General features: G+C 45.4%; 1 protein-coding gene across 2 annotated transcripts in view; it reads right to left on the bottom strand.

Annotated features, from left to right (window-relative positions):
* Positions 1 to 889: 889 nt before the first annotated feature.
* ANKIB1 (ankyrin repeat and IBR domain containing 1) overlaps positions 890 to 25298 on the bottom strand; it is a 220438-nt gene continuing 196029 nt past the window's right edge. The window contains exons 15-21 of one of the 2 annotated variants that reach the window (XR_010177583.1): positions 20184 to 20329; positions 19450 to 19628; positions 17854 to 17905; positions 17364 to 17472; positions 10568 to 10611; positions 9164 to 10462; positions 890 to 9060 (exon numbers count right to left, since the gene is read on the bottom strand). Coding sequence is in view for 1 of the 2 variants with exons in the window: in XM_063921412.1 (XP_063777482.1) it covers positions 9746 to 10462; positions 10568 to 10611; positions 17364 to 17472; positions 17854 to 17905; positions 19450 to 19628; positions 20184 to 20329 (1247 nt within the window). In the remaining variant the exon portion in view is untranslated. Of the gene's footprint in view, positions 10463 to 10567; positions 10612 to 17363; positions 17473 to 17853; positions 17906 to 19449; positions 19629 to 20183; positions 20330 to 25298 lie in introns of both variants that reach the window. The other variant, XM_063921412.1, reaches the window with a different exon arrangement.

The following is a 25298-nucleotide window of genomic DNA, read 5'->3' on the forward strand; positions in this document are numbered from 1 at the left end:
AAACCCCTTTTATTGAAATGGCCTTTGCGGCTGTGACTCCCTGGAACTCGCTGTCTTACACGGTGTGAGAGCCCAGAACTTTAGAAACCGTCAAAAACAGAATCAACACTTACCTGTTTATGCACCCATTCATTAATGCCTCGTGTTAAAAAATAAAGTCCCTGTATGATTGCTCCTCTGTTCTGTAGTCTGTTAGTACTCTATGGGGGGAATTTAATTCCAGGCAAAGACACCGCCGAGCCAAACCAGCGCAGCAATAACCTTTACGGGCGGGCGAGGGTTGCAAGATGCAGTGCCATGGTCGGCGTTTAAATACCACAGTAACGGAAATTCACACAATTTGCCTGGAATTTAATCGCTCCCCATAAGCTTGTTTTGGATCTGCAAATGTAAATAAAGCACTTTGAGTTCTATTGGGAGAAAAGGGCTTGAAGGTGGGTACACACTAGGCGACGTGCTCTATGAGCGACGTCGCCTAGTGTTTCCCCCTCCCGGGCTGGGCGGTCGGCAGCGGTGCATACACACTGAGCGATAGGACGAGCATATCGCTCAGTGAGGTCACACCGCGGCTGAGCCGTGCAGGCAGCTCTTGGACGACAGTCCAAATTGAGCTGCATGCGCGGCTGATAGCGAGGGTCGTAAACGACCCGCAGGGCTGCGCATCGCTCTTTGTCATCTGCATACACACTTGCCATGAAAGTAAACAACGTCGCTCAGGAAAGGTGAAAATGAGTGACGTCGTTTACTTTCTCGGCAAGTGTTTATGCACCTATAGAAATACAATTGCTACTATGAAAATGAAACCAGACAAAAACAAGATAACTACAAGCCAGACCAGACAAAAACAAGATAACTACAAGCCAGAGTGTAATGAGACAAATGTAAATGCTCAAAGTAATAAATGTTTAATCAGACTTTTTTCAGTTTATGAACAGCATTAAACATCTACATAATTATACCCTAATGTATATAAAATGGAAATGTACCAAGTATACATTATGAAAGTGCAAATAACAAGTCAAGATTACAGTAATTATTTTATTTTTACATTATAAAATAACCGGTTTACAAAATAAGTTGTCAGACTCATGATTTCTAGACTATAAGGATGCCACTGTGTTCTGTATGGTGCACACCTGTGTTTCTTTATCTATGGTAAAGTGCTTAGAGAGTCACCTCATGCCGCCCGCAATACCGACGCAGTCACATATGTCAGTTGTTATATCAGTGGTTCTGTTTTCCTCACCATCTCTCTGTGGTACATTCCACTGGCAGACTGGCTTACACTCATAGTATAAGTGGGTAAGCCATTTGCTTATTGAGTACACGCAGGTAAATGGATGTGCTAGATGGGAAAAGCAGACGGATACATTATTTTCATTATAATGGTCACAAGTTTAGTTCAAAACAATTGGCTCCTGTTGTATACAGAGATTTTACAGAACTTTAATAGTAAAATGTCACTGGAAATGGGGTATGTTAATAGCAGAAAATAATTGTGCACCTGTGCTGCCTGTAAGGTTGGTCTCAGCCAGCGCAGGACGGACAGGAAGAATAACGGTCTTTAAACAGAACAGGTCTGCAAGAACTCTACGTGTCTGGTGAAGAGACTAAGCGCAGTATCACAAGAGGAGAGTTTGATCACGATCCTCTCATGAGACTAATTGCTCCGCATTGCTGCATGTGAGCCTGGAAGCCAAGCAGAAGGCAGCAGATTCATTATGATTTGCCACCAGACTGTGCGCTGATGTTGCTTTCAACGTCACAGGGAGAGATCCGGTCTACAGCTTAGTCGCCAGGGGGACAGATTTTTGTCAAACACTGTAATAGCAATTAATCACATGGTCCTCTTCTGCTCTCCTTCTAAAGTATGACAATTTATGTAATAGTATATTTTCCACCAGTTTCTGTCCTTTGCAGTTCTTTTCAATGAATCAATGGCTAAGTATTTTCAATGTAACAGGACACTGAAATTAGTGGAAAATGTTGTAAAATAACTCACTGTTCTACAGACACATAATTGTGTTTGGAATTCCTGAAATGCTGGAACCTTTAGTATACAAGCACCATCGTCCTACAGAAGCTCCATCTCCTATAGGCATTAATAAATGTCTCTCTGTCCTAAAGTTTTTTCGTTTCCACACAATCTGCAAGCAGGCGAAGACTAGCACACGGCATGGTGGGTTTCCCTGTAAGCTGATAATCATTAGCAATGACTATGAATAACCGTAAATAGAATACTGAACATTCTACCACATGTCACAAAATCATAACACAGCTTTCCTTGTGGTACTTTAAGTACAGACCTGTCATTTGTAAGAATTATAAGGAGGGAAAAGATTAACATTGCGCGCATAAGAGGACATTTAAAAAAAATACATCACAGACATACAAAAAAAATTTTTTTTTCACAAAACAAAAAAATTCACACAGAACTAAAATCAGGTTTCTAGTGTTTTATATTATTTTTTTGTACAACAGAAAACATTTTTTTTCTGGAAGTAATAGAACACATTTCACATGAAGGATTAGAAAATGAAGGTTAAAGTCAAAATGTTTGTTTATTTGAACAAACGAAACGGAAAAAAAAATATATTTTAGTTAATCGCCTATAAAAGGGAAAGGCCAACTACACTCCAGCTGTCTGCCATGATAGTCTGGTAGCCCCTGGCCGAGCATCATGAGAGGTAAGTCCTGTATTTAATTAATCGCCTATAAAAGGGAAAGGCCAACTACACTCCAGCTGTCTGCCATGATAGTCTGGTAGCCCCTGGCCGAGCATCATGAGAGGTAAGTCCTGTATTTAATTAATCGCCTATAAAAGGGAAAGGCCAACTACACTCCAGCTGTCTGCCATGATAGTCTGGTAGCCCCTGGCCGAGCATCATGAGAGGTAAGTCCTGTATTAGTTGGAACGCCAGAGTTGCTACAGAAATAGGAATTTGTGGTACTGTAACAAAGACATCAGGAGTCAGGTCCAGGATTTACAGGTACTGTATGACAATAGAATACAATAGCAAAATACCTTTTGTGTATAAAACCTAGTGCAAGATCCAGGATTAAATCACATCCTTCCGGACAGCAAGTGGCTGCTAAATTGGTCTTTTCATTAATATTTGATTATTTACGAATAAACATAGACGCCAAAGAAAGTAGCTTCTGGGCACTGAGACCTTTTAACAGGAATTTGCAACACACCAACACACCATATAGTGCAAGTTCCTATTAAAGGGGGTTTAACCACTTAACTGACATTTTTTTTTATTTTTAAAGAAGAAAAAAAAACAACACTTTTTTTTATATTTGTAAAAAAAAGAAAAAAAGAAAAAAATCCCCAAACATCAGTCAACACCATCGGAACATCACGACCATCACAAACATTGTGACTTTCATTTTAATAACCGAGACAGCCACCATGTACATAGGGGGGGGGGGGGGGGGGCTTGGAGGGGTTAATTTACAGTTCCCCAGTGGCTGCTATTGTCTGCAGCTGCCGGGTGGGGGTTCCTGCCGTGCTGACCGATCAGCAATGATCGGCAGCTTGGCATACACTGGGGGGGGGAGGCAGAGGCCTCTGAGAACGGCAGCAGAGGAAATTTTCTCCCCCTGTATATCTGACTGGTCGCATCCTGTGCGACCAGATCAGATAATGCACTTGCTGGTGTAGTCGCACCTGATCATGCCAGGCAAGTGGTTAATAGACAAAGCATACTACTTTTCCACACAACAAGAAGGAACCCAGCAAGTGGATATAGTGCAGTCTCATCAACAGCCGTCATGCTGCCAATAAACAATGGGCCATCACTTACACTCAGGGGAAGCAGGCATTTTGTCAGCTGAAGTGATATTAAGCATATGGATCCATAAGACAGCCTATCAATCCAGTAGGAACCAGTGACATCATGGAGGCATGAAGAAGCAAAGGTTACACGTAAACGGATAGGATGAACATTAGTCAACCTGACAAAATGGCTGCCTTCTCTGTGTGCAGCTGAGGGGTCCATTTTGAAGACAAGGCCAAGGATGGTTTGAGTGGAGAAGGTCAGACAGTAGTTTTACCCCTGGATAAACAATCACGCTATTCTAATGCTGTTAAAAAATGAGGCAACCATAATTGGAGCAGGAAGGAGACATTGTCAGTGCAGCCCATTCACATCATGTCACTATTAATGTGAAGGCTGGGAACGGGAGTCTGGATTTGTACAGTAAACCATATCCTCCAATAACAGCGACTAGCTAACAAATATATCCACCTGCCCAGCCTGTATTCGAGGGCTTGTGTGCAGACTGCATGGCCAGACTGGGTACAGCAGTACATACAGCAGCCACACTGCATGGTCAGACTGGGTACAGCAGTACATACAGCAGCCACACTGCATGGTCAGACTGGGTACAGCAGTACATACAGCAGCCACACTGCATGGTCAGACTGGGTACAGCAGTACATACAGCAGCCACACTGCATGGCCAGACTGGGTACAGCAGTACAGACAGCAGCCACACTGCATGGCCAGACTGGGTACAGCAGTACATACAGCAGCCACACTGCATGGCCAGACTGGGTACAGCAGTACAGACAGCAGCCACACTGCATGGCCAGACTGGGTACAGCAGTACAGACAGCAGCCACACTGCATGGCCAGACTGGGTACAGCAGTACAGACAGCAGCCACACTGCATGGCCAGACTGGGTACAGCAGTACATACAGCAGCCACACTGCATGGCCAGACTGGGTACAGCAGTACAGACAGCAGCCACACTGCATGGCCAGACTGGGTACAGCAGTACATACAGCAGCCACACTGCATGGCCAGACTGGGTACAGCAGTACATACAGCAGCCACACTGCATGGCCAGACTGGGTACAGCAGTACATACAGCAGCCACACTGCATGGCCAGACTGGGTACAGCAGTACATACAGCAGCCACACTGCATGGCCAGACTGGGTAATCACTAGACAGCAGCCATACTGCATGGCCAGACTGGGTAATCACTAGACAGCAGCCACACTGCATGGCCAGACTTGGTAATCACTAGACAGCAGCCATACTGCATGGCCAGACTTGGTAATCACTAGACAGCAGCCATTTTTAATATATTTTTTATAATAATATACTCCGTTAATAGCGTGGATTTTGCTGTGTTCCATGGAAGTTGTCCTGGAAAGCCTAAGGTAAAGACCTAACAAAGTCCAACATGTACCAAATCTCCTCATTCTTAATTTAGTCATTTCATGGTGGTTTGCAATTTGCCTAATATACTAAATGAAAACGGACACAAACCTCCACTTTTAGACGGCTCCATAAAACATTGCCATAAATCTCACATTCACATAAACCGTTGATTTCTCCATTGTGAAATATCAAGCATGAACCTTCTAGGGGGTATTATATGGCTATATACCAAATATAAATGTTTTCAATGGGACTGAAGTTCACTACTTGCTCAGCCAATCACACGCGGCCAGCATGTAAACACTGCTCATGATTCGCTGCTCCTGTTTCTGTGCACAATAAATGTTTATATAACAGCTACCTGCTACTCTCACCAACAGGTCAGGTTTTCAGACTCTTCCTTTGTGAATCTATGTGAACATGTTAAATAACTAGCGGTCTACAATTTTGCGTATTTTAGAAAATCCTGACAACATGACATGCCACCTAAAGCCAATCACCACTGCACTCTATAAATACTCATTCTACATTCCGGTCCTCACATGCTAAGTCCAATCTCCAACAGCAAGATCAGTGTTTGTCAGTGTAAAGTCTGGGTAGTGCAAGTTTGTATGATAATCTCCGACTGAGAATAACGGCTCAAGTAATAAATAGTATCACAAAGGGCAATTCTCTACAGGCCATAATCCTGAATCTGCAGTCATAACTAGAGGGTTGTTGTGGGACTTGGTTGCGTTTATAACACATCATGGAATCGCCCCACTCCGACAATGGTCTACAGAATGAGCACTGTAGACGGTGAAACTTAAGGGCCCCATACACTTCTGCGACATGCGCGTCTGACATGTCGCAGGCGATCACCCCGGCAGCCACGCCTGCGGGGTCGGACATGATTGAATGTGCAGCACATTCAATCTGGAGGATCCGATCCAATGCTCACGGGAACGCGCGTCGGATCGGAAACACCTCCAAAATACCCTATTTCATCCGATATATCGGGCCGAATGCCCGAAATCGGATTAAATCGGGCATTATCGTCCCAGTGTATGGGGCATTTTAAAATTATACTGCACCACTTACGCGCAGAGGTCTGCAGCCATGATGCAACCCAAACCAATGTTCATGAATACATCCCATCAGTTAACAATTAATTACTGACATTGCCGAAGGTTAAACTGCCTCAGTGATGTCAGTGACTCCTAGCGAACTGATAGGCTTCATATTATGAATTACAGTCCAGCCCATAAAATGGCTGCTTCCAGTGTACGTAGGCGACAGGTGCAGTAATGGTGTGTTATGGTGCGGCCCCTCTCCTGTAGGCTGTGGAATATATTTTATCGGCTTTTGCAGTCAACGAGCAGGTTTAGTCAGTGCAATGAAACTCTCCTTAAGATTAACAATGACAATCATTATTTTAATAAAGGAGCTATAATCTGATAACACCTCATCAAATATAATTCTTAATATATTTGCCCCAAACCTTGACGCGAGTGTTCTTATTTTGATGACATTTGTACTGGCTGATGGGAAGAAGTGGGTGGTATGCGGGAAGTCATTGCCCAGATTTGCGGAGAAGTGAAATCACAAGACTTCAGTTTGCAGCAATGAAAATGCGCAAGGGGCGTCCAGTACTGTTCAGCTATTTCAGCTAAAACACAGGTAATTGGAAAACCGCTTTATCATTACATTAAACAAGCACATCAGGTGTACAACTTTCATAACGTATCACCAACGAATTCTTACTTAGATGACCCATAGGTCACGGTCTGCTTGGAATAAGACAATTTTTTGTAAACCTCAATGATTTAATAACTCAGGCTTTGAAGACCAGTGACCAAATTTATTTTCATCTTCTTAATAATATACCCAAGAGCTAAATTTAAATAACACAGTTTAAAAAAAAAAGTGGAATCAGTGTTATGCGAGAGGTGACCAGGTAACCATGGAGATAATGGGGATCCAGGTCACATGTTACCTAGTAAATCAGAATTTGTCAATGTATCGGGTTCAAGTTAAGGAAGTCAGTCAGCACATGGAACGGATTTCATATTCTTTTCCCTGCTGGGTAATATCTGACAGCTGCATTCTTAAACAGCCATCTATAACAGGATATCCTGTTTTACAGAACAGGAAGTCAGGAGTGCATATGAATTATTGTCATTCCTTGAAATATTTCCTGGTCTAAAATGTGTTCATTTACATAGTACTGTGAATACTATGGATAGCTCTTTTTAATAGGACTATTTTCGAGGCTGATCATTTCTATAATATAATGCATAGTAATCTGTGCCGCCTGAAATTGTACAGTGTGCCACTTTTGTCATCTTCTGATAAAATCATGCCGTTATACCAAACGTTCCACTGTTTATACCACATTTTAAACATAATTAACCGTTCAGGTCTTTAGAAAAGCAACATGTCTGCTTCCGGCTTCTAATATTCTAGAAAATATATATATAGAAAAAAAGAAATATTAACAAAACTTGTCAAACAATAGTGTTCTAGAGAAACAAAGCATTTAGTCTCTGGGGCTTAATAACCTGCGAGCTGAATGCTGTGCGAAATTTCCAGCCAGTCTGCCCATACTTTTAAAGCGGCAATTATTCAAAACAAACCTGGTTTCGCCTTTTAAATGACTGCCGGAATTTCCACAGATCGTGCAGCTCGCAGGCTAGGACATAAGCCCCCAAGTCTCTAAATGCACCATTTTCACATTGATGTTTGCATTTAGGCAAAGTCTTTAAAGCAAATCTGTATTTTAAAAGTGGATCTGTTTAAATTTCCCAGCAAATGATAAACTACAAACTACCTGAGCTGAATGCTACAGTAGCAAGTTGTTGCAGAAACACTAGTTTCAGCTATTTAGGATTGTAGTAATTTCTCATGGTCGTCTATACTCCTTGGCGGGTGGTCTTCAGTATGCCGACTGACAGGATCCCGGCGCACAGTATACCGGCGCCGGAATCCCGACAGCCTGTATACCGACACTTATTCTTCCTCGCGGGGGTCCACGCCCCCCCCCTGGAGGGAGAATAAAATAGCGTGGCGTGCCACCATGCATGTAGCGTGGCGAGCACAGCGAGCCCGCAAGGGGCTCATTTGCGCTCGCCACACTGTCAGTAAGCCGGAGGTAGGGCTCCCGGCGCCGGTATGCTGGGCGCCGGGAGCCCGACCGCCGGCATACCATACTAAACCCCTCCTTGGCAACTCCCAAGCCAGTTGTTTTTCTTTCCAAAGCAGTTAAAAGAAAGAGATTCCACAGGCATTATGGTAGTTTAAAAATACAGGGGCTCCAAGTGTAGATTTTAAAATCCCCAATGTCTTTCCTCCTTAGTTGCCCATTTAGAGGGACTCCACAAAAACGCTGAAACTTTTTGTCTGTAATACTTAATGCCAAATGGTGCTTGGTGGCCATACATTGGACATTCCCGGAGCCCCCCTCTTATCAGCAGCTTATAAATAAGGAACTCCAGTGTCCCCTAGTGGATGAAGGAGAAATCTCAGCAACAAGTCCCATAAATATATTCAATCTTGGTATGGTTTATATATAATAATTCTACAACCACCAGAGAGCCTACCCAAGCCTTTACGAATCTCTTCCTCTTACACTTTCAAAAAACTATACAACATAACCCTATTGTCCGCCTCCAGAAAGTATGATCTACCCTGTCTTCATGATCTGCACGGTCTCAGCCTTTAGTATCTTCACCTCCCTCACCCTGTTGTTCCACCAATATTTCTTATATCTTTCACTGTTTCTTGCATTGGATCTTTGTTACCCACACTGGACCTTTGCCTAGCATCATTATAGACTTACTGCTCTGCCGTTCCTTAAAAATAACGTGAACTCTCTTTAGGTGGAAGGGTAGAAACATGATTGATTCTGCAAAAAAAAAACAAAAAAACCATGACAGGTCCTCTTTACACGGAAGTAATTAACAGAAAATACTTAACACCATCATGGAATTCACTTAGATAGTACTTACAAACGTATAGGCTGACCTCGGTAACAAATCTGCGGAGATCCCTCTCCCAATGCAATCTGCACGTCAAAGTCTTTCATAAAATTGTAGGTTAATTGCGACATTTAAATTGACAAGTAATCATGAGTAAAAATAATAATAAAAAAAATATATATTAAGAAAAATAAAGAAATATTAGGAACGGAGTGATACATAATTCAGCGTCATGGGGAGAATCTGAGGTATGACGGAAGTCAACAAAATATTTCTTTTAACTACGTAAGTGACAAAAAAAATAATTAAACCCATACTTCAAAAAGGTAAGTATTACCCAACTAAGGCTACATGATGACTGCATTATAGTAGAATATAGATTTCACCCTACTTATTTTTTTGTTTAAAAAAAGAAAAAGAAAAAAAAAGGCAAATCAAACTCCATTAATTCAATGCAGACAAAAACCTGAAGTTCAAGTTGGTTTGAAGGACTAATGGAACTCCAAAATTTGTAATCCGTGTCTTCTCAGTGGTTTGAAACAAAACAGTAATGTCATCTTGAGGTTATTGATGACACCTGCGAGCTAAGTACTAGAGTTCGGTTTGTTCTGTTCATACCAAATGTACTTGTTCAATCCATTCAGTTGAGGGATCAGGAGTTCTACTTGAGATCTCTTCGGAACTGGTCATACTGCCCGTCATGTCGTTTGTATGGTCGTCAAGCTGTGACACCGCTTCGGCCTGAGGTGCCACCGCCTCCTCTGAAGACATTTCGTCTGCTTGCGTTTCCGGGTCTTCGTTAATTAGTGCATCCTGAAAAAGTGCATGTTCCTCCGCTGTACTCGGGGCAGGATGTTCATCGACACTCACCGGCTGTAAATCAACGTCCGTTTCTGAGGTCATAGAAGGGATAAGAGCAATGCTCTGAGGGTTCATGTCATGAAACCAAGCCATGATGTTCCCCAGAAGATTTTCACTCATGTTTGGGTCTTGACTAGAAGAATCAAGGTCGCTACTGGATGTCGGGACATCGATTAATGAGTGTGAGTGTATTCGGTCTGTTGCATAAGGGTCATTACTAGCTCCTAGCCTGACCAAACTCTCACCAAGTTCTAGCAGCTCGGAACTGCTCAATGCTGACCTCGTGTTCTCGACACTTATTGGAGATGGGTCCAGCCTGGTGGGCAGCGATGAACCTATGGCTCCTAAAGAGGACTCAATATTGAGAAACTGTCTTGTCTCCTCGTCAACGTTGAGACCAGATTCTTGCAAAGACAGCTGAATTGCCAGCAGAATGTTTGGGTCATCATCATCCAGTGAGCTCCGTGCCTGGGAATGAAGTAATGGACACAGTAGGCATACACATATGACTAGAAAAACAATGGGAGAGTGAACTTGAACTTTATGAACACTATTGACAGTCTATGAACTCACCGTGGATGTGCCATGTCTTCTGCTACCACGAACCTCCAGGGTATCTGACGATAAAATTAAAAGGATTAAGAAAAAGAAGAAAACACCACACAAAACTGTAAAGGAAGAACCTACTGTGTTCAATTCTATTTTTTTTAATTACAGATTGATTCTAATTGTTTGGGACCAGAAGTACACACACAGGGGCATATGTATCAAACCTTGGCAAGAGATAAAGTACCAACCAATCAGCTGCTGCCATCTTAAAGGCTGCGTTGAAAAAATTAGTTAGGAGCGGATTGGTTTGTAGTTTATCACTCTACACTTTGGGGGGGGTATTCAATTAATTTCACCCCCTTCCACACCCGTTCTGTTTCCAGCTCACTACCCTTGGGGTAGCGAGGGTGCCTAACCCTTTACACAGCTAAACCTGATTACTATGGGCGTGATATGTGCAATAACGGGGATCACTTTAGAAAGGAGATGGGGCGTGATATATCATTTGAATACCGCCCTATATCTCTAATTTGCCACAATATTTTGTGCATGAAGCAAAGTTTGTGTATTATCTCAGTTACTAACTTTACTTGCACTTATTCACACATAAGTACTTAACAATAATACATACAGATGTGCCCTCATACAGCGGGGGATGCCTGGTGTGAGTGAGCTAATAGGTCCCGTGGTGTAACTCCGTTGGCGTCGGCAGTCTTTTTGTTTTTGCAAAAAATTAGTCTTATTCACATCGCTATGCAAATATGACGCACAAGCAGACTCTGCTGAGTAAACTGATATGCGCAATGCCTATATTCTCTGTGCATATCTGTATCTACATACGGAATGCTAAATTGCAGTGTTCTCTAGGAAAACACTGTATCATAGCATTTCATATGCAGGTACAGCCACGACCACATACAGAATATAGGCATGTTTTGTATCATTAGAATCAGCATAAGCTACTTGTGCGTTCAATTCGCATCGTTTTGTGAATAAGTCATACAAAAAGTTGCATGTAAAGACGCTCGCCTCTACAGCGTCACGCCATGGCATGGTGTGATTAAAAGGGCTGTTTAACATGCAGGGAGGCTAGATGTAAGTGGACACATCTTGATTTATAAAATAAGAATTTACTTACCGATAATTCTATTTCTCATAGTCCGTAGTGGATGCTGGGGACTCCGTAAGGACCATGGGGAATAGCGGCTCCGCAGGAGACTGGGCACATCTAAAGAAAGCTTTAGGACTATCTGGTGTGCACTGGCTCCTCCCCCTATGACCCTCCTCCAAGCCTCAGTTAGGATACTGTGCCCGGACGAGCGTACACAATAAGGAAGGATTTTGAATCCCGGGTAAGACTCATACCAGCCACACCAATCACACCGTATAACCTGTGATCTGAACCCAGTTAACAGCATGATAACAGAGGAGCCTCTGAAAGATGGCTCACAACAATAATAACCCGATTTTTGTAACAATAACTATGTACAAGTAATGCAGACAATCCGCACTTGGGATGGGCGCCCAGCATCCACTACGGACTATGAGAAATAGAATTATCGGTAAGTAAATTCTTATTTTCTCTAACGTCCTAAGTGGATGCTGGGGACTCCGTAAGGACCATGGGGATTATACCAAAGCTCCCAAACGGGCGGGAGAGTGCGGATGACTCTGCAGCACCAAATGAGAGAACTCCAGGTCCTCCTCAGCCAGGATAACAATTTTGTAGAATTTTACAAACGTATTTGCTCCTGACCAAGTAGCTGCTCGGCAAAGTTGTAAAGCCGAGACCCCTCGGGCAGCCGCCCAAGATGAGCCCACCTTCCTTGTGGAGTGGGCATTTACAGATTTTTGGCTGTGGCAGGCCTGCCACAGAATGTGCAAGCTGAATTGTACTACAAATCCAACGAGCAATAGTCTGCTTAGAAGCAGGAGCACCTAGCTTGTTGGGTGCACACAGGATAAACAGCGAGTCAGATTTCCTGACTCCAGCCGTCCTGGAAACATATATTTTCAGGGCACTGACAACGTCTAGCAACTTGGAGGCCTCCAAGTCCCTAGTAGCCGCAGGCACCACCAATAGGTTGGTTCAGGTGAGACGCTGAAACCACCTTGGGGAGAAACTGAGGACGAGTCCTCAATCCCGCCCTGTCCGAATGGAAAATCAGATAAGGGCTTTTTCAGGATAAAGCCGCCAATTCTGACACGCGCCTGGCCCAGGCCAGGGCCAACAGCATGACCACTTTCCATGTGAGATATTTTAACTCCACAGATTTAAGTGGTTCAAACCAATGTGACTTTTGGAACCCAAAACTACATTGAGATCCCAAAGTGCCACTGGAGGCACAAAAGGAGGCTGTATATGCAGTACCCCTTTTACAAACGTCTGAACTTCAGGGACTGAAGCTAGTTCTTTTTGGAAGAAAATTGACAGGGCCGAAATTTGAACCTTAATGGACCCCAATTTCAGGCCCATAGACACTCCTGTTTGCAGGAAATGTAGGAATCGACCCAGTTGAATTTCCTCCGTCGGGCCTTACTGGCCTCGCACCACGCAACATATTTTCGCCAATTGCGGTGATAATGTTTTTGCGGTTACATCCTTCCTGGCTTTGATCAGGATAGGGATGACTTCATCCGGAATGCCTTTTTTCCTTCAGGATCCGGCGTTCAACCGCCATGCCGTCAAACGCAGCCGCGGTAAGTCTTGGAACAGACAGGGTCCTTGCTGGAGCAGGTCCCTTCTTAGAGGTAGAGGCCACGGATCCTCCGTGAGCATCTCTTGAAGTTCCGGTTACCAAGTCCTTCTTGGCCAATCCGGAACCACGAATATAGTGCTTACTCCTCTCCATCTTATCAATCTCAGTACCTTGGGAATGAGAGGCAGAGGAGGGAACACATACCCTGACTGGTACACCCACGGTGTTACCAGAGCGTCTACAGCTTATTGCCTGAGGGTCCCTGGACCTGGCGCAATACCTGTCGAGTTTTTAATCATGTGGAAGACTTCTGGGTGAAGTCCCCACTCTCCCGGGTGGAGGTCGTGCTGAGGAAGTCTGCTTCCCCGTTGTCCACTCCCGGAATGAATACTGCTGACAGTGCTATCACATGATTTTCCGCCCAGCGAAGAATCCTTGCAGCTTCTGCCATTGCCCTCCTGCTTCTTGTGCCACCCTGTCTGTTTACGTGGGTGACTGCCGTGATGTTGTCCGACTGGATCAACACCGGCTGACCTTGAAGCAGAGGTCTTGCTAAGCTTAGAGCATTGTAAATGTCCCTTAGCTTCAGGATATTTATGTGAAGTGATGTCTCCAGGCTTGATCATAAGCCCTGGATATTCCTTCCCTGTGTGACTGCTCCCCAGCCTCGCAGGCTGGCATCCGTGGTCACCAGGACCCAGTCCTGAATGCCTAATCTGCGGCCCTCTAGAAGATGAGCACTCTGCAACCACCACAGGAGGGACACCCTTGTCCTTGGTGACAGGGTTATCCGCTGATGCATCTGAAGATGCGATCCGGACCATTTGTCCAGCAGGTCCCACTGGAAAGTTCTTGCGTGGAATCTGCCGAATGGGATTGCTTCGTAGGAAGCCACCATTTTACCCAGAACCCTTGTGCATTGATGCACTGAGACTTGGCTCGGTTTTAGGAGGTTCCTGACTAGCTCGGATAACTCCCTGGCTTTCTCCTCCGGGAGAAACACCCTTTTCTGGACTGTGTCCAGGATCATCCCTAGGAACAGAAGACACGTCGTCGGAACCAGGTGCGATTTTGGAATCTTGAGAATCCAATCGTGCTGCCGCAACACTACCTGAGATAGTGCTACACCGACCTCCAACTGTTCCCTGGATCTTACCCTTATCAGGGAATTGTCCAAGGAAGGGATAACTAAAATTCACTTCCTTCGAAAGAATATCATCATTTCGGCCATTACCTTGGTAAAGACCCGGGGTGCCGTGTACCATCCATACGGCAGCGTCTGAACTGATAGTGACAGTTCTGTACCATAAACCTGAGGTACCCTTGGTGAGAAGGGTAAATTTTGACATGAAGGTAAGCATCCTTGATGTCCCGAGACATCATGTAGTCCCCTTCTTCCAGGTTCGCAATCACTGCTCTGAGTGACTCAATCTTGAATTTGAACCTCTGTACGTAAGTGTTCAAAGATTTTAGATTTAGAATCGGTCTCACCGAGCCGTCCGGCTTCGGTACCACAACAGTGTGGAATAATACCCCGTTCCCTGTTGCAGGAGGGGTATCTTGATTATCACCTGCTGGGAATACAGCTTGTGAATGGCTTCCAAAACTGTCTCCCTGTCAGAAGGAGACATCGGTAAAGCCGACTTTAGGAAACGGCGAGGGGGAGACGTCTCGAATTCTAATTTGTACCCCTGAGATATCACCTGAAGGATCCAGGGGTCTACTTGCGAGTGAGCCCACTGCGCGCTGAAATTCATTGAGACGGGCCCCCCACCGTGCCTGATTCTGCTTGTAAAGCCCCAGCGTATACTGAGGGCTTGGCAGAGGCGGGAGAGGGTTTCTGTTCCTGGGAACTGGCTGATTTCTGCAGCCTTTTTCCTCTCCCTCTGTCACGGGGCAGAAATGATGAACCTTTTGCCCGCTTGTCCACGAAAAGACTGCGCCTGATAATACGGCGTCTTCTCATGTTGAGAGGCGACCTGGGGTACAAACGTGGAATTCCCAGCTGTTGCCGTGGCCACCAGGTCTGAAAGACCGACCCCAAATAACTCCTCCCTTAATAAAGCAATACTTCCAAATGCCGTTTGGAATACGCATCACCTGACCACTGACGTGTCCATAACCCTCTACTGGTAGAAATGGACAACGCGCTTAGACTTGATGCCAGTCGGCAAATATTCCGCTGTGCATCACGCATATATAAAAATGCATCTTTTAAATGCTCTATAGGCAAAAATATACTGTCCCTATCTAGGGTATCAATATTTTCAGTCAGGGAATCCGACCACGCCAACCCAGCACTGCACATCCAGGCTGAGGCGATTGCTGGTCGCAGTATAACACCAGTATGTGTGTAAATACCTTTTAGGATACCCTCCTGCTTTCTATCAGCAGGATCCTTAAGGGCGGCCATCTCAGGCGAAGGTAGAGCCCTTACAAGCGTGTGAGTGCTTTATCCCCCCTAGGGGGTGTTTCCCAACGCACCCTAACCTCTGGCGGGAAAGGATATAATGCCAATAACATTTTCGAAATTATCCGTTGTTATCGGGGGAAACCCACGCATCATCACACACCTCATTTAATTTCTCAGATTCAGGAAAACTACAGGTAGTTTTTCCTCACCGAACATAATACCCCTTTTTTGGTGGTACTCGTATTATCAGAAATGTGTAAAACATTTTTCATTGCCTCAATCATGTAACGTGTGGCCCTACTGGAAGTCACATTCGTCTCTTCACCGTCGACACTGGAGTCAGTATCCGTGTCGGCGTCTATATCTGCCATCTGAGGTAACGGGCGCTTTAGAGCCCCTGACGGCCTATGAGACGTCTGGACAGGCACAAGCTGAGTAGCCGGCTGTCTCATGTCAACCACTGTCTTTTATACAGAGCTGACACTGTCACATAATTCCTTCCAACAGTTCATCCACTCAGGTGTCGACCCCCTAGGGGGTGACATCACTATTACAGGCAATCTGCTCCGTCTCCACATCATTTTTCTCCTCATACATGTCGACACAAAAGTACCGACATACAGCACACACACAGGGAATGCTCTGATAGAGGACAGGACCCCACTAGCCCTTTGGGGAGACAGAGGGAGAGTTTGCCAGCACACACCAGAGCGCTATATATATACAGGGATAACCTTATATAAGTGTTTTTCCCCTTATAGCTGCTGTATAGTTAATACTGCGCCTAATTAGTGCCCCCCTCTCTTTTTTTAACCCTTTCTGTAGTGTAGTGACTGCAGGGGAGAGACAGGGAGCTTCCCTCCAACGGAGCTGTGAGGGAAAATGGCGCCAGTGTGCTGAGGAGATAGGCTCCGCCCCTTTTTCGCGGACTTTTCTCCTGCTTTTTTATGGATTCTGGCAGGGGTTAAATGCATCCATATAGCCCAGGAGCTATATGTGATGCATTTTTTTTGCCATCCAAGGTGTTTTTATTGCGTCTCAGGGCGCCCCCCCCAGCGCCCTGCACCCTCAGTGACCGAAGTGTGAAGTGTGCTGAGAGCAATGGCGCACAGCTGCAGTGCTGTGCGCTACCTTGTTGAAGACAGGACGTCTTCTGCCGCCGATTTTCCGGACCTCTTCTGCCTTCTGGCTCTGTAAGGGGGCCGGCGGCGCGGCTCTGGGACCCATCCAAGCTGGGCCTGTGATCGTCCCTCTGGAGCTAATGTCCAGTAGCCTAAGAAGCCCAATCCACTCTGCACGCAGGTGAGTTCGCTTCTTCTCCCCTTAGTCCCTCGATGCAGTGAGCCTGTTGCCAGCAGGTCTCACTGAAAATAAAAAACCTAATCTAAAACTTTCACTAAGAAGCTCAGGAGAGCCCCTAGTGTGCACCCTTCTCGTTCGGGCACAGAGATCTAACTGAGGCTTGGAGGAGGGTCATAGGGGGAGGAGCCAGTGCACACCAGATAGTCCTAAAGCTTTCTTTAGATGTGCCCAGTCTCCTGCGGAGCCGCTATTCCCCATGGTCCTTACGGAGTACCCAGCATCCACTTAGGACGTTAGAGAAATACACAGTAAGAGGGATGCAGACTGCATACATAGGCAATGATGCATCTTGTTAAACAATCCTATACCACAGGCTGTTACAGGGTATTAATAATAGAGAATGTACCCAATGTGCTTTCTGTGTGATCATCAGGATCGGGAGTGTTGCTCCGCATACTGTGCAAATCGCGTCGGCGCTGCCGGTGCCTTCTTCGATATTGGAATTCTGCGTATTCCTGTACACACAGATAGTTATTATAGCTTTCATTGTCCTTTAACAAATGATGAATGAAGAGAAAAAGTACAATATTTTATTTCCACGTTCTAATCCACAAAAACAAAACCAGAAAAAAAAGACAACTAATCTGTAGCTACGGGATCAGAAGAATTTACAGACGATTGGGATGCCGCCCGCCAGTATACAGACAACGGCATCCCGGCTGTCAGTATGCTGGGAGTGGGGCGAGCGCTAGAAAGCCCCTCGCGGGTTTACTGGTCATTCACCGGCATCTCTGGCACTGCAAAGAGCGGTGGAGTAAGGACTCACATAATCATCGTTTACCCATCTCTATTGTTATTCCTGCTACTGTACACACAGGGAACAAATCACTACTTACCTCAGGAGAGCCAAATCCTAAATACTCCCAATCCCATGTTCCGCCTGCAAAGCTAAAATAAAAACAGACTCTTGTTATATAGAAAGAACGTACCAGTAAAGCAATGGGCACAATAAACACATTCATCACCCTCACTTACAAAGCTCTGAATCGTCCGACTCCCTCCTACATGTCTGGCTTCATTTCTGCCCACCCCACACCCCTTCCATTTCCTCATCGTACTACCACCCTGGTTACCTCCTCTCCCACCTGTAGCCAGGATTTCTCCTGTGCTTCCTCCTCTTACTTTGGTGCTACACCCTCCAACCATCACCCTCAGGGCTGCCATCAGTAGCTGTGGAGCCCAGAACAGATGTAATAGGCAGAGATCACCTTATCCTCCCCCCCAGCTTGGCTGACAGTCTCCCGGGTAACAGAAAAGTGCAGTGCTGCCACTGTCTGCTTACCTGTACTTAGAACAAGGTTACCTAGTCTGTGTGTTTCAATGTTGTTTAATTAACAATATTGTTTTGGGGGAAGAGTGTAACCCAGCTGGGAGACAGAGCAGTGTCATTGGATTAGGATCAGCCCTCAATCAGTTATAGGGTAGATGATTTCATGAAGTTATGGAGACTTAAATCTGGCCCATCACCTCAAGGTCTGGCCATGCCCTTCCTGATACTACTAGTACTTGCTTAGCGTATACAAATATACCAGCTAGACCTAAAAACACTGATCCTGCATAGTGGGTAAGAACTGGTTTATCTGGATTATCAGGTATGGTGAGGGTTACATTCAGAGCTGCCTATTTCTGTAATGCAGTCCCTGCTGAGAAGCACATGACTGGCGGAGATATTTTTAGAATTCAACGTGTAATTCATGTGTGCAATAAAATGAGAGAGCAGGAAATGACACACAAGAGGCAATGCAGAATTAGCCCATTACAGGCCTTACAGCACCAGTGTTATTGTGCAATATTATCTTGTTCCATAAATTTTACCTACAAGCTATAAACAACGCACATTCATCAATACTGTATATAAATAAATTATTTTAAATCTGGTTTCAATAAAAATTTTCTAAAAAACAAACAAAAACCACTTAACTATATCTTACATGGCCTTTTAATGTTGGTTACATATGAATAAAGGTCGATAAAAAATAAAAAAAAACTTAAAGATTATGCGAGGCCTACACATTCAGCCATTTTGTGGGCTAACTCAACATATATGAGAATAAATGGGTTAACAAACAGATGGCAGCCATTTTGTAGACTAAAGACATATTTATGACTGATGACCTATCATTTCCTTAGGAACCACTGCCTGGTTAATATTTGGTCATAAAGTGCCTCAGATATATAACTTTCTAGAGGTAACCTGCATTCTGGTGAACATTGGTCCAGCCAACAAAATGGCTGCCTTTATTTTGTATAACAAAAAAGGTGCAGCGCAAAATGGCCACACAGACTAATTTGGTGGATTTATTTGATCTAACATTTCCATACATTTTGAATGCTAAAAATAAAAAAAATTAGAAAATAAAAAAAAATTCTAATTCAGATTACAGAATAGCATATTTATGCCAACTGCAACATGTTATTAAATAGTTAATTACCTGCGCCTGGAAGTTTCAGGGGAGTCAGCAGGAGCTACCCCTCGTGCCACCGATGCCAGAAACTCCTGGCGCTTCTGCTGCACCAGACACGCCGCCCGGATGATCTTGTGGCGGGGGGTTCGTAGATAAGGTCTGTTCACCTTCTGGGCCAGATCTTCAGTCACCATTTCTAGGTCTGTCTGTGGTGGGGGGCAAACAAAATGGAAGCTGAGAAACGTGCTCTTTATACATGGTCTCAGGGTTCTCGTTATGGGACCACAGTTTGTATGCAGCTGAAGATAAGCACACATTTCTGGCATTATAATATATAAGGAATTATCAGTGTGTTAAAACCAAATCTGTGAATCTAAAATCTGCTTTATTTCTCTCATAATTATCATAGCATGGCATGGCCAATAGGAGGTACTTGTAGAAAAGGTGAACTACAAAACGACTGAAAATCAATTACACGGTTGAGTCACATTATTATGACCACCAGCTAATAGCCAGAGTAACCGCCGTGTCACAGGGAAGATGGAGCTCAGAAGAGTATTCCAAAGCATCTCTGCTCACTCCCTCAAGTACCATGGTAGTTCATGAAAATCTATAAAATTATAAATCATTAACTGTGGCAACGAGAAATTAGAAATATCAAAATTCTTTTTATAGCTGAAAAAACAGCCTAGTTTTTTGGGATTGCAGCTTTAAAATGTAAAAAAATTTCTAATTAGACAAAATTCCATCTCTTTTTTCACCTGCATGAGTTCAAATATTTCCTTTTTTGTGCTTTTGGGTTCAAGGAAGAAGCCGTAGGGATAAGAACACTTGAGGATTCGCCTGGTCTTCAGAAGCTCTTGGACAGCGTCTTCGATAAACGTGGTATCTGGGCAGTCCCCCTCAGCTGTAAATTAATTGATACAGAGAGTTCAGTGTGTCAAACGCGGCTGCGCAGTTGGTTAAACGAGCAAGTCGGACATATAATAGTTTAACAGATTTCTTCTGCACTAATGAGAAAAACCTAGTAATGATCAATTCTGAAACAGGTCTAATCACTCAGTGGCTCATAAACACACACACTATATGGACAAAAGTATTTGGGTAGCAGTTGATTTACAGACGGTCATAATCCAGACAGCCACTGACCGACATGGGCAAAATACTGACATTTATTATACTTACATGTTCAAAATGCTGACATAGGGGTATATTCAATAAGAGTCGGGTCCATTCCGACATGCAGTTGTCCGAATGGATCCGACAAACCCTATTCAAAAGAGCGGCCGACTGTCGGATTGGCCGTTCCCTGTTTCCTGACCTGCTGCTGCTGGCAGAGCTGCGGGTGCGCTGACAGCAGCAGCAGAGGGAGCTGTCAGCGGCGCCGGGGGTGAGGGGGGAGCGGTTAGCGGCGCCGGGGGTGAGCGGTCAGCTGCACCGGGGGTGAGATGTCTGTGGCGGTGGGGGGAGCAGTGGAGGAGATGGAGCGGACGCAGACGAGGAGAGGAGGAGACGGGGGAGCAGCGGCTGCAGCAGCGGAGGCTCACGGCGGGGTCCACCAGGCTCCAGCAAGCGGGACCTCGCTTGCTGGAGCCGGGTGGACACTGCCGCTGGGTTCCTGCTCTCCCCGCTGCAGCGCTGCTCCCCCCATCTCCTGGTCTCAGCTCCCTCATCTCAATCCGACTTTTTTTTATAGTCGGACTGAGATTGTCGGAAACGGGGCTAAAACCTGTCGGGTTTGGCCCCGCGTCCGACAATGCACGCTGATCGGCGGCTTGTGCATTCCAACAAGTCAAGTTTCCCGACTTGTCGGAATAAATGGAGCCGTAATGAATAGGTCGGAGCCCCTTCCGACCTAAAAATTGTCGGAAGCTGCCGTCTTCCCGACAAGACGGCAGCTTCCGACAGTTATTGAATATACCCCAAAGTCAGAATACCGCCATTTAAAATGCCGACATGCGTTTTGTTCATACTTTACCATCCCAGTGGACCTGGAGGTGGAATATAATAGTGTGCTGAGCGCAGCGAGGCACCGTGCCCCAAGCATGGCGAGCCCAGTGAGCCATGCGAACGGACGCAGTACACTTACACGGTGTCTATGTCGACACGGACACCAAAAAAGCCCAGAAAAACTCATGTCTGCATTTTGAAATGCCAGCATTTAAAAAGTCGGTATTCTTACTATGTCGGCATTTTGAACATGTCAACATAACAAATGTCGGCATTTTGACTGTCGGTCAATGGCTGTCGGGATTATGACCGTTGGTATTGTGTCCGTCGGTAAATCATACTGAATCCAGGTATTTGGCCACACCTTACAATTACTGAATTCAGGTGTTTTAAATCAGACCCGTTGCCACAGGTTGTTCTGAAGAGCTCAGTGACTTCAGGCGTGGTACTGTGATCGGATGCCACGTTTGCAATAAGGCGGCTCCTGAAATTTCATCCCAGCTGGATATTCCACATTCAACTGTAAGTGATACTGGGGCAGATGTATTAACCTGGAGAAGGCATAAGGAAGTAATAAACCAGTGATATGTGCAAGGTGATAAAGGCAGCAGCCAATCAGATCCTACCTGTTAATTTACATATTGGAGCTGATTGGCTGGTGCCTTTATCACCTTGCACATATCACTGCTTTATCACTTCCTTATGCCTTCTCCAGGTTAATACATCTGCCCCATTATTAGAAAGTGGAAGCGTTAAGGAACAACAGCAACTCAGCCATGAAGCAGAAGACTACTTAAAAATCACAGGAGCGGTGTCAACTATTACTAAGGCGCATGGTGCGTAAAAGTTGCCAACGCTCTACTGATTCCATAGCTGAAGAGTTCCGATCTTCCACTGGCATTAATGTAAGCACAAAACCGGTGCGGCAGGAGATTAATGGAATGGGTTTCCATGGCCGAGCAGCTGCGTGCAAGCCTCACATCACCAAGTCCAATGCCAAGTGTCGGATGGAGCGGTGTAAAGCACACCGACAATGGACTGTGGAAACATGTTCTGTGGAGTGACTATTAACGCTTCTCTATTGACAGTAAGATGGGAGAGTCTGTGTTTGGCGGCTGCTGGAAGAACATTACCTGCCTGACTGCATTATGCCAACTGTAAAGTGTGTGGAGGGGGGATAATTATATGGGGCTGTTTTTTCAGGGTTTGGGCTAGGCCCCTTATCTCCAGTGAAGGGAAATCTTAATGCTTCAGCATACCAAGACATTTTGAACAATGCTATGCTGCCAACTTTGTGGCAACAGTTTGAGGAAGGCCCTTTTTTTATTCCAACATGACTGTGCCCCAGTGCACAAAGCAAGGACTATAAAGACATGGGCCTTCATTCCGAGTTGATCGCACGTAGCAACTTTATGCTGCTGGTGCGATCAACTAATCTCCGCCTATGGGGGAGTGTATTTTAGCATAGCAGGGCTGCGAACGCTTTTGTGCAGCCCTGCTATGCTAAAAAAGTTTCCTGCAAAACAAGGCCAGGGAAAGAATTACTTACCCTGTGAAACGGATCCAGCGAGGAAGGTCCCGGTCCTGACGTCAGACATCTGCCCTCCAAATGCCTGGACACGCCTGCGTTGGACTCCCCACGCCTGGAAAATGGTGAGTATCCGCCCTGGAACGCCTCCCGCCTGACGATCTTCTTGCGATCGCCGCTGCTTATCACATTTGTTGTTGGCGACAGCGTTGCCCGGCGGCGATCGTCACCAGGCAACAACGCGCGTGCGCATTTCCAAACCGTTCGCACCGCAGCGAAGAACCGATGCGTGCGAACGGGTCGGAATGAGGGCCATGTTTCAGGAGTTCGGTGTGGAAGAACTTGACTGGCCCGCACAGAGCCCTGACCTCAACCCCATCGAGCACCTTTGAGATGAACTGGAACGGAGATTACCAGGCCTACTCTCCAACATCAGTGCCTGACCTCATAAATGCTCTGTAGAATGAATGGGCACAAATTCACCACAGAAACACTCCAAAATCTTGTGGAAAGCCTTCTAAGAAGAGTGGAAGCTGTTATAGCTGGAAAAGGGGGTCCAGCTCCATATTAAAGTATATGTATTTGACTATAACGTCATACAGTCCCTGTTGGTGTAACGGTCAGGCGTGTTAGAAAATGAAAGGTAAGAGATTAGTGGTTGCTAAGAACAACTTAACCCCATGTCCACATCTTTACGCTTTAGAAGGTCTGATCACTTCACCCAGCAGGGGTGTAGCGAGGGTGGCTCCAGTGGAGCGCGAGCTCCAGGCGCCGAAAAAGTTAGAGGGCGCGCTGCCACCCACCCACACACCCTTCCCACGGGCCACTGTACTGGCAGCCGCAGAACTGGAGAAGCAGGGGGCACACACTGACTCGGAGACTAGGTAGGGAACAGGAAAGGCCAGAGGCCACAGTAGGAGACACTGACAGCCGGCACATGCCGGAGCTCTGCCCACCTTCTTTATATGTCTCACTGTCCGCTTGTAGCTGTGCAGCAGGGTTACTCCTGCCCTGCCCAGGCTGCTGTGGCATCTCTCTGCCCCGGCTGCTGCAGCACTTCTCTCTATATTGATGTTGCAGCACCTCTCTCTGCTCCAGCACCTCTCTCAGCCCCTCAGGCTGCTGCAGCACCTCTCTGGCTCTCAGGAAATTCTGGGACATTATTTTCATTGAAGCATAGTGGGATTATCAGGTCTGGGATATCAGTTCTAGGGTTAAGGCATTGGGGTCTATGAAATGGTGTGTGTGTGTGGGGGGGGGGGGGGGGGGGGTTTGGTGCAGTATTTTCATTGAGCGTTTAGGAGGGTTTGGGTCTGTGGGGGGGAGGGGGGGGGGTCATATTTGGAGCATTATTTTAATTGAGCCATTGGGAGATTATCAGATTACCATGAGTTCCACAAGGTCTACAACCACCCTTGTCACTAATTTAGTATTTTTAAATATTGTTTCTTTTCAAATGTAACATGCCACCACATGTTAGCTAGGCCCCCAATTCAGTATTCAGTATAGGGGAGGGGGGCACCAAAACATGCCCTTACTCCGGGCACCATGGCGCCTAGCTACACCTCTGCTCCCAGTGTATTAAGCATACAGACCTGTAGTTTGCTGTGTTCGGAAGGGCAATAAAACAAATCTGTGTAAATACTGCAAGTCTCTGAAAGCAGAGTGTATTGTATACTACACAGCAGCAAATCTACCTAACAAAATTTTCTATACAAAGATTTCCCCTTTACTATCAAAGCACCAACTGACCAATCAGCAAATGAGTTGGTGGGACTGCGGCATGTCTGGTGCCTGTCAGAGGAACAGCGCGTAATACTTGAAACAGAAATTTAATATTTGAGAAAGGAAATATATAGAATGCTGTGTAGCTTTTAGAGGCAGTTTGGCTATGTTACAATAATGTAAGAAAAAAACAAACAAAAAAAAACAAAATGATCTAAACAAATGTCACAACGACAGCGAAGCCTATTGCCAAGTATAGTTAAGGCAGGTTTCTGCGTCTGCATATTTTAAATTGGGCTTCAAAGCAGAGGCCATGGAACTCCAGCAAGATTAATAACGTATTTCCTAACTTTCTTAATCCTTAATAAATTACTGGCTTTTTATGACGTATCATTGACTGGGATTGGTATGGGACACCGGCTGTCACTATACCGACGGCGGCATCCCACCCGCCAGAATGCCGGCAGCGAGGTGAGCACATCGTGGCCCCTAGCGGGCTCGCTGCGGGTACCGTGGCTTGCTTCACTTGCCACAGGTTCTATTCTCCCTTTAGGGGTGTCGTGAACACCCAAAGAGTGAGAATTACCTACCTCGTCGGTATTCTGGCGGAGGAATTGTACCCGTCGGGATTACCACTGGGTCGCGATAAACGCATATCCATTGACTCATCAAT

Source organism: Pseudophryne corroboree, chromosome 5, assembly GCF_028390025.1.
Source record: "Pseudophryne corroboree isolate aPseCor3 chromosome 5, aPseCor3.hap2, whole genome shotgun sequence".
In the NCBI taxonomy this organism is placed as follows: domain Eukaryota; kingdom Metazoa; phylum Chordata; class Amphibia; order Anura; family Myobatrachidae; genus Pseudophryne; species Pseudophryne corroboree.